The 5492-nt window shown below is 45.3% G+C and overlaps 1 protein-coding gene across 6 annotated transcripts in view; it reads left to right on the top strand.

The window, feature by feature from the left end:
- Positions 1-206: 206 nt before the first annotated feature.
- The window catches only part of SS18 (SS18, nBAF chromatin remodeling complex subunit), a 73970-nt gene continuing 68684 nt past the window's right edge, over positions 207-5492 (top strand). For 2 of the 6 annotated variants that reach the window (XM_025365078.1, XM_025365077.1), the window contains exons 1-2: positions 768-924; positions 3852-3928. In XM_025365078.1, the coding sequence (XP_025220863.1) occupies positions 856-924; positions 3852-3928 (146 nt within the window). In that variant the 5' untranslated portion in view covers positions 768-855. Of the gene's footprint in view, positions 330-767; positions 925-3851; positions 3929-5492 lie in introns of those variants that run through there. The other 4 variants (XM_025365075.1, XM_025365076.1, XM_025365073.1 and 1 more) reach the window with 3 other exon arrangements.

Below are 5492 nucleotides of genomic sequence, written 5' to 3'. Positions count from 1 at the left end.
GAGGCGAGCTCTTCTCTGTCCGCTCCAGCCAAGTTGGCCGATTGCTCCCGAGCACTGGACACAACCTTGGTGTCTCGGTTTCGGGTCAGGGTTACTTTCCAATTGTTATGCACGACTTTGTGCGTGCGTGCGAGACTGTGGACTCGGAGGTGCGCATTTGGGGCGTAGCCGAGCCATTTAAACCAGCGAATCCGCGTTCACCTTATCCTTCCACCTCTGTCCTATCTCGGCAGATGCTCCACGGATTGGCACGAACTCCAGAGTCCTGACCTTCCTCCCCTCTCCGGCCTGCCCGGACATCTCGGGGCAGCGACTTCTTGCCAGGAGGCGTAAGTAAGGATAAAGTTGGAAAAACTGAACTAGGTCTAGGGCACGCTCCGCAACGCAGTCGGGGAGACGCTTCAGAGCGCCGCGGGGGAGGCAAGTTGCAACCGCGCGAAGGGGGCGGGCCGGCTCGAGCCGCTCGCATTTCCTGTGACAGGGGCTGCCCCAGCCTCTCCCTCTCCCGCGGCGGCGGGACCATTTCCTGAATCGCTGAAGCGGAGGGAGGACTAGGGCGCGACTCTACCATTAGCGCGAAAGGCCAGGGGGTGCCCACAAGGAGAGGTCGGGGGATGCGAGGACGGTCAAGAAAGTTCGGCCGGGGCTGGGGGTCCCCCAGAGTGCGCAGAAACGAGACGTCCCTGGGCCAGAGTGCCTCCTTCAGGCCTGCCCCGCCGGCCGTCCGCTTGGCCCTGGAGCATCCCCCCTCCCCGCATTCCCGAGGTGGTTCAGCCCGAGAGGCCGGCGTCTCTCCCCCAGTTTGCCGTTCACCCGGAGCGCTCCGGACTTGCCGATAGTGGTGACGGCGGCAACATGTCTGTGGCTTTCGCAGCCCCGAGGCAGCGAGGCAAGGGGGAGATCACTCCCGCTGCGATTCAGAAGGTGAAACCGCGCGGGGTTGGGGATGCCAGGCCCTTCCCGCCTCTGGGAGAGACAGACACGGGGGGAAGGGCCGGGCCCGGAGTCGACCCGGCCGGGCCAGGGGCGGAGGCGGGCCTGCTGGGAAGCAGCCGTGTGTGGGAACCGGGGCTGCGGGCTGTGCCTGAGTTGGTGGCGGAAGAGGGTGAACCGGTTTTTCTCGGAGTCTTTCGGGCGTTTACGCGCTTTTCTACAGACACAAAAGCCCAAACAGCCGCCGCCTGATTTCTCTAGGGATGGGGCGGCGTTCGGGCGGCGGGGCGCGTGCGCCCGGCGGCGGCCGCGCTGGGAAGGGCGTGTGTCGGGCCGGGCCCCGCGCGTTGCTCCGGAGTTACTTTGGCGTCGCCCCGCCCCGCGCTCCGCGGCTGCTTCGTGCGGACCCCACCGCGGGCGGCTGCTGGCGGAGGGAAGGCGGAGCGCAGGTCGCTGCCCTGCAAACTCAGCCGAGTTTGGGAGCTCTCAGGAGAACTTGGGGAACGCTGGAGGGAACCTTAGTAGAGTCTGAGGAGCGGGCAAGAAAGGTCCCCATGGACTCTGAGGTTATCCCCAGAGCCTCTTCTTCCCTTCTACATCGCCGCCTATTCATTTACTTCTGCAGCAAATATTTATTGAGCGCCTATTTTAGGCGCTGAGGCGACTGTGGTGAGTCATGGTCCCTGCCTTCCTGGAGCTTACAGTCTAGTGGTGGAGACTTCTGTCGTAACCAGTTAATATAAGTCGTGATAAATACACAGGGAGCTGCCTCCTTTTTAAAGGATAGTGCTGCTACAGTCGCTGCTGTGTTACTGCCTGTCGGAACACAAAGGTTCTTTATTGTCCTCTACCCCTTGTTGCCTACTAGCAAGGCAGCATTCTAAATTTTACTGACCTAGACTTTCAAAAGTTGCTGCTATATTTAGCAGTTTACCTTAAATATTTTTGTTTTGTTTTATGCCGTGTAGCAAAGATCAAAATAGAAAAAAAGGTCAAGTTTTAGTACCACTCAGACCACATAGATTATGCTAATCGGTTTCTGTTTACTGTCAGGTTCTTCGTAGTGTGGCTTTTGACATTTGCCCAACTGTTGCTTTATTTTATGAACAAACGGGCTTGGCAGTGCCTGGAAATGCAATGCTTTCATATAGTACTCTGAGTTAAGTCTACAGCCTGGCAAACAGCTCCAAGTACACACTTACGCAAAACTGCGTTTCTGGGGGGTTCACCTTTTTTATTTTTGTACACAGGAAAAGTCCAGAGTTTTTCTTTTTTTCTATAGTTTCTCTTACATACGTCTTAAGATATTTATCATGGATAATGATTAATTCCGAGTATGGTGATCAATTTTTTTCCATTCTCAGCTGAACAGGAACATGGGCTCCAAATTAAGTTCCTTATTCTGCAATGGGAGAGATTGATATTAGATGTGAGACACATATTTTAATGGTGACGTTCAGTAGTTTGAGGAATATACTGGAGATAAGTTGTGAAATCATTAGGTTGAGGATTTGATTCGTGCATTTTAAAGACTTTTTTTGGTCATACAATGATTCTATCTAAGAGATAACTGCATTTATTAGCAGATCATGTTAGTGGTTTTTTCCCCCCAGTAAGTGAAGATTGTGATTCACTGCAGAAAAAAGTGACAGTTAATGTTAAATGGATGTTCCTTTTATTGAGATAGAGTGGTTATGGTATTGTGCTAATACTTTTGAATCCTGGTAGGGTGGGGCAGGTTCTGGAAGAGCATCTCCTGAGTCCCTTGATCTTGGAGCTGAATCAGCCTCTGAAAACTTAAGTGACTTGCTCAAAATGGCAAAACTGGCACTGAAACTAACTGGCCTTTTAATTGCTACAATCAGTACTCTTTCTTCAGCTCCACTTTACTTAGATGAATTATTTAACCCTCAAAGCCAAGATTACTTTGAATTGTTAAAAGATGATAGAATGATAAATCGGTATCTTTTTCCTCTTAAACTTTTGAGACAGCGTAATTATGAAGTAAACTCATAAAGTCTGTAACAAATATTATACATGCATAGAAATTACTATGTTTAATTATTATCTCATAATTGGAGAATCACAAAACCATGCTGTTATAAAACTTGGAAACTAGCCAGCTACTTCATCAAGACTCCTGGGCTGAAGTTTTCATGTATTTATTTCATTCTGGAGAAGTACAGAATTTTTCTTTACTAATCCAAACCATTAGAATGATGAAAAGCCAACTCGGACTCTTAACTTTAGTCTTAATTGGCTAAAGCTTCTATTACAGATAGCAGAGGTAATTAAATGTTTGATATAAAAGAATTCAGATTTTCGTTTCTGGGCTTGTTTATTCAGAGGGAGAATAATTGGAATATTAAAACGTTATTGATTAAACATGGTATCATTCCAAAGGTGTAAAATTAGGATTTTTTTGTTGTGAGCTATCGTATATATTAAAAAGACCCAAGAGGATTCAATTTCTGTATAGATGCAACATTTCTAGAAATCTGAAGGGAAAAAAACTCAGTTACTGAAAACATTGTCCATATGAACTGTGCATGGCATAATTTTACAAGAGATTTAAACAGTACGTAATGAAATTTTATGCAAAAGAGCTGCTGATTCACTAATCTTGCTTTAAATCATATTTATTATTAAAATGAATTTTAAAATACTTTGTAACAGCAGGTAGCAACGTTAACAAAGTCATTTTAAGGAAATTTTGTTTTTTTATGTTTCCGTGTTTGCTTAATGATTTATGATATGTAATGATTGTTTGGGGGGGGGGACAGTATTTTGTTAAGGGATACACTTTAGAGTTCTTGTACAAGCAGTATTTACTAATGCCCTCCCTCTCTGAATTTTCTAGTTTTTTATTTTACTTGATGCACTAGTTTTATGCTAAACCTTTTCTAATTCTGTTTCAGATGTTGGATGACAATAACCATCTTATTCAGTGTATAATGGACTCTCAGAATAAAGGAAAGACCTCAGAGTGTTCTCAGTAAGATTGATAAAAAACTTTTTTTTTAAATTCAGTTTTTTGTATTGGTTAATTTTTTACTTTTAACTAACAGCTTTATTGAGAAATAATTCACATACCATACAATTCACCTATTTTAAAGTTTACAATTCAGTGTTTTCTAGTATATTCATAGAGTTGTGCTGGTATTACGTCAGTCGGTTTTACAGCATTTTTAACATCCCCAAAAGAAACTGAGTATCCTTTGGCAGTCACTACCCCCCCGCCCCTCACCCTCTGACAACCACTAATCTACTCTCTGTGTGAATTTGCCCATTGTGACATTTCATATAAATGGATTGATATACTATGTGGTCAGTTTTGACTGACATTTTTCACTCTGCGTAGTACTTCTGAGGTTCATTCATGTTGAACCATGTTTCAGTACCTCATTCCTTTTTATTGGCAAGTATTTTTTTCCATTATGCAGCTGTACCACATTTTATTTATCCATCGGTGATAGCCTTTTGTGTTGTTTGTACTTTTGACTAATTATAAATAATATTGCTATGAACATTTGTGTACAAGCTTTTGTGTGACTTGTTAATTTATAAAAGAAATCTTTCTTTGGGAGGAGATTGGGTATCACTTCGTTTCTTATACTTCTTACCCTGCATGATACAATAATGACTTCAAATATATGTGTAGTCTGATCTGTGGAAAAGTTAGATCTTCATTTATGTAGGATATTGAGTTGCATCCATGTATGTGGTGGAGAAAACAAAGCTTATATCTAATAAATAGAGAATTGATTGTCATTCATAAGGACCAAACTTTCTTTTTTTTTTTTTTTTTTTTTTGAGATGGAGTCTCGCTCTGTCACCCAGGCTGGAGTGCAGTGGCCGGATCTCAGCTTACTGCAAGCTCCACCTCCCAGGTTTAGCCATTCTCCTGTCTCAGCCTCCCGAGTAGCTGGGACTACAGGCGCCCGCCACTTCGCCTGGCTAGTTTTTTTTTTGTATTTTTTAGTAGAGACGGGGTTTCACCGTGTTAGCCAGGATGGTCTCGATCTCCTGACCTCGTGATCCGCCCGTCTCGGCCTCCCAAAGTGCTGGGATTACAGGCTTGAGCCACCGCGCCCGGCCAGGACCAAACTTTCTACCTTAAAGCTATGTATCTGAAGTAAATAATATGCCCTAATAGAATCTGATGTGGTAGAATGAGTTGAATATATTATCAAAAGTATTTAGAACAGCACTGTCCATTAGAAATATAAATGCAGGGCCGGGCGCGGTGGCTCAAGCCTGTAATCCCAGCACTTTGGGAGGCCGAGACGGGCGGATCACGAGGTCAGGAGATCGAGACCATCTTGGCTAACACAGTGAAACCCCGTCTCTACTAAAAAATACAAAAAACTAGCCGGGCGAGGCGGCGGGCGCCTGTAGTCCCAGCTACTCGGGAGGCTGAGGCAGGAGAATGGCGTAAACCCGGGAGGCGGAGCTTGCAGTGAGCTGAGATCCGGCCACTGCACTCCAGCCTGGGCGACACAGCGAGACTCCGTCTCCAAAAAAAAAAAAAAAAAAAAAAAAAAAAAAAAAAAAAAAAA

This window comes from Theropithecus gelada, chromosome 18 (assembly GCF_003255815.1).
Source record: "Theropithecus gelada isolate Dixy chromosome 18, Tgel_1.0, whole genome shotgun sequence".
Lineage (NCBI taxonomy): Eukaryota > Metazoa > Chordata > Mammalia > Primates > Cercopithecidae > Theropithecus > Theropithecus gelada.
The sequence above is the reverse complement of the archived record's forward strand: the minus strand, read 5'-3'. Positions and strand labels throughout refer to the sequence as shown.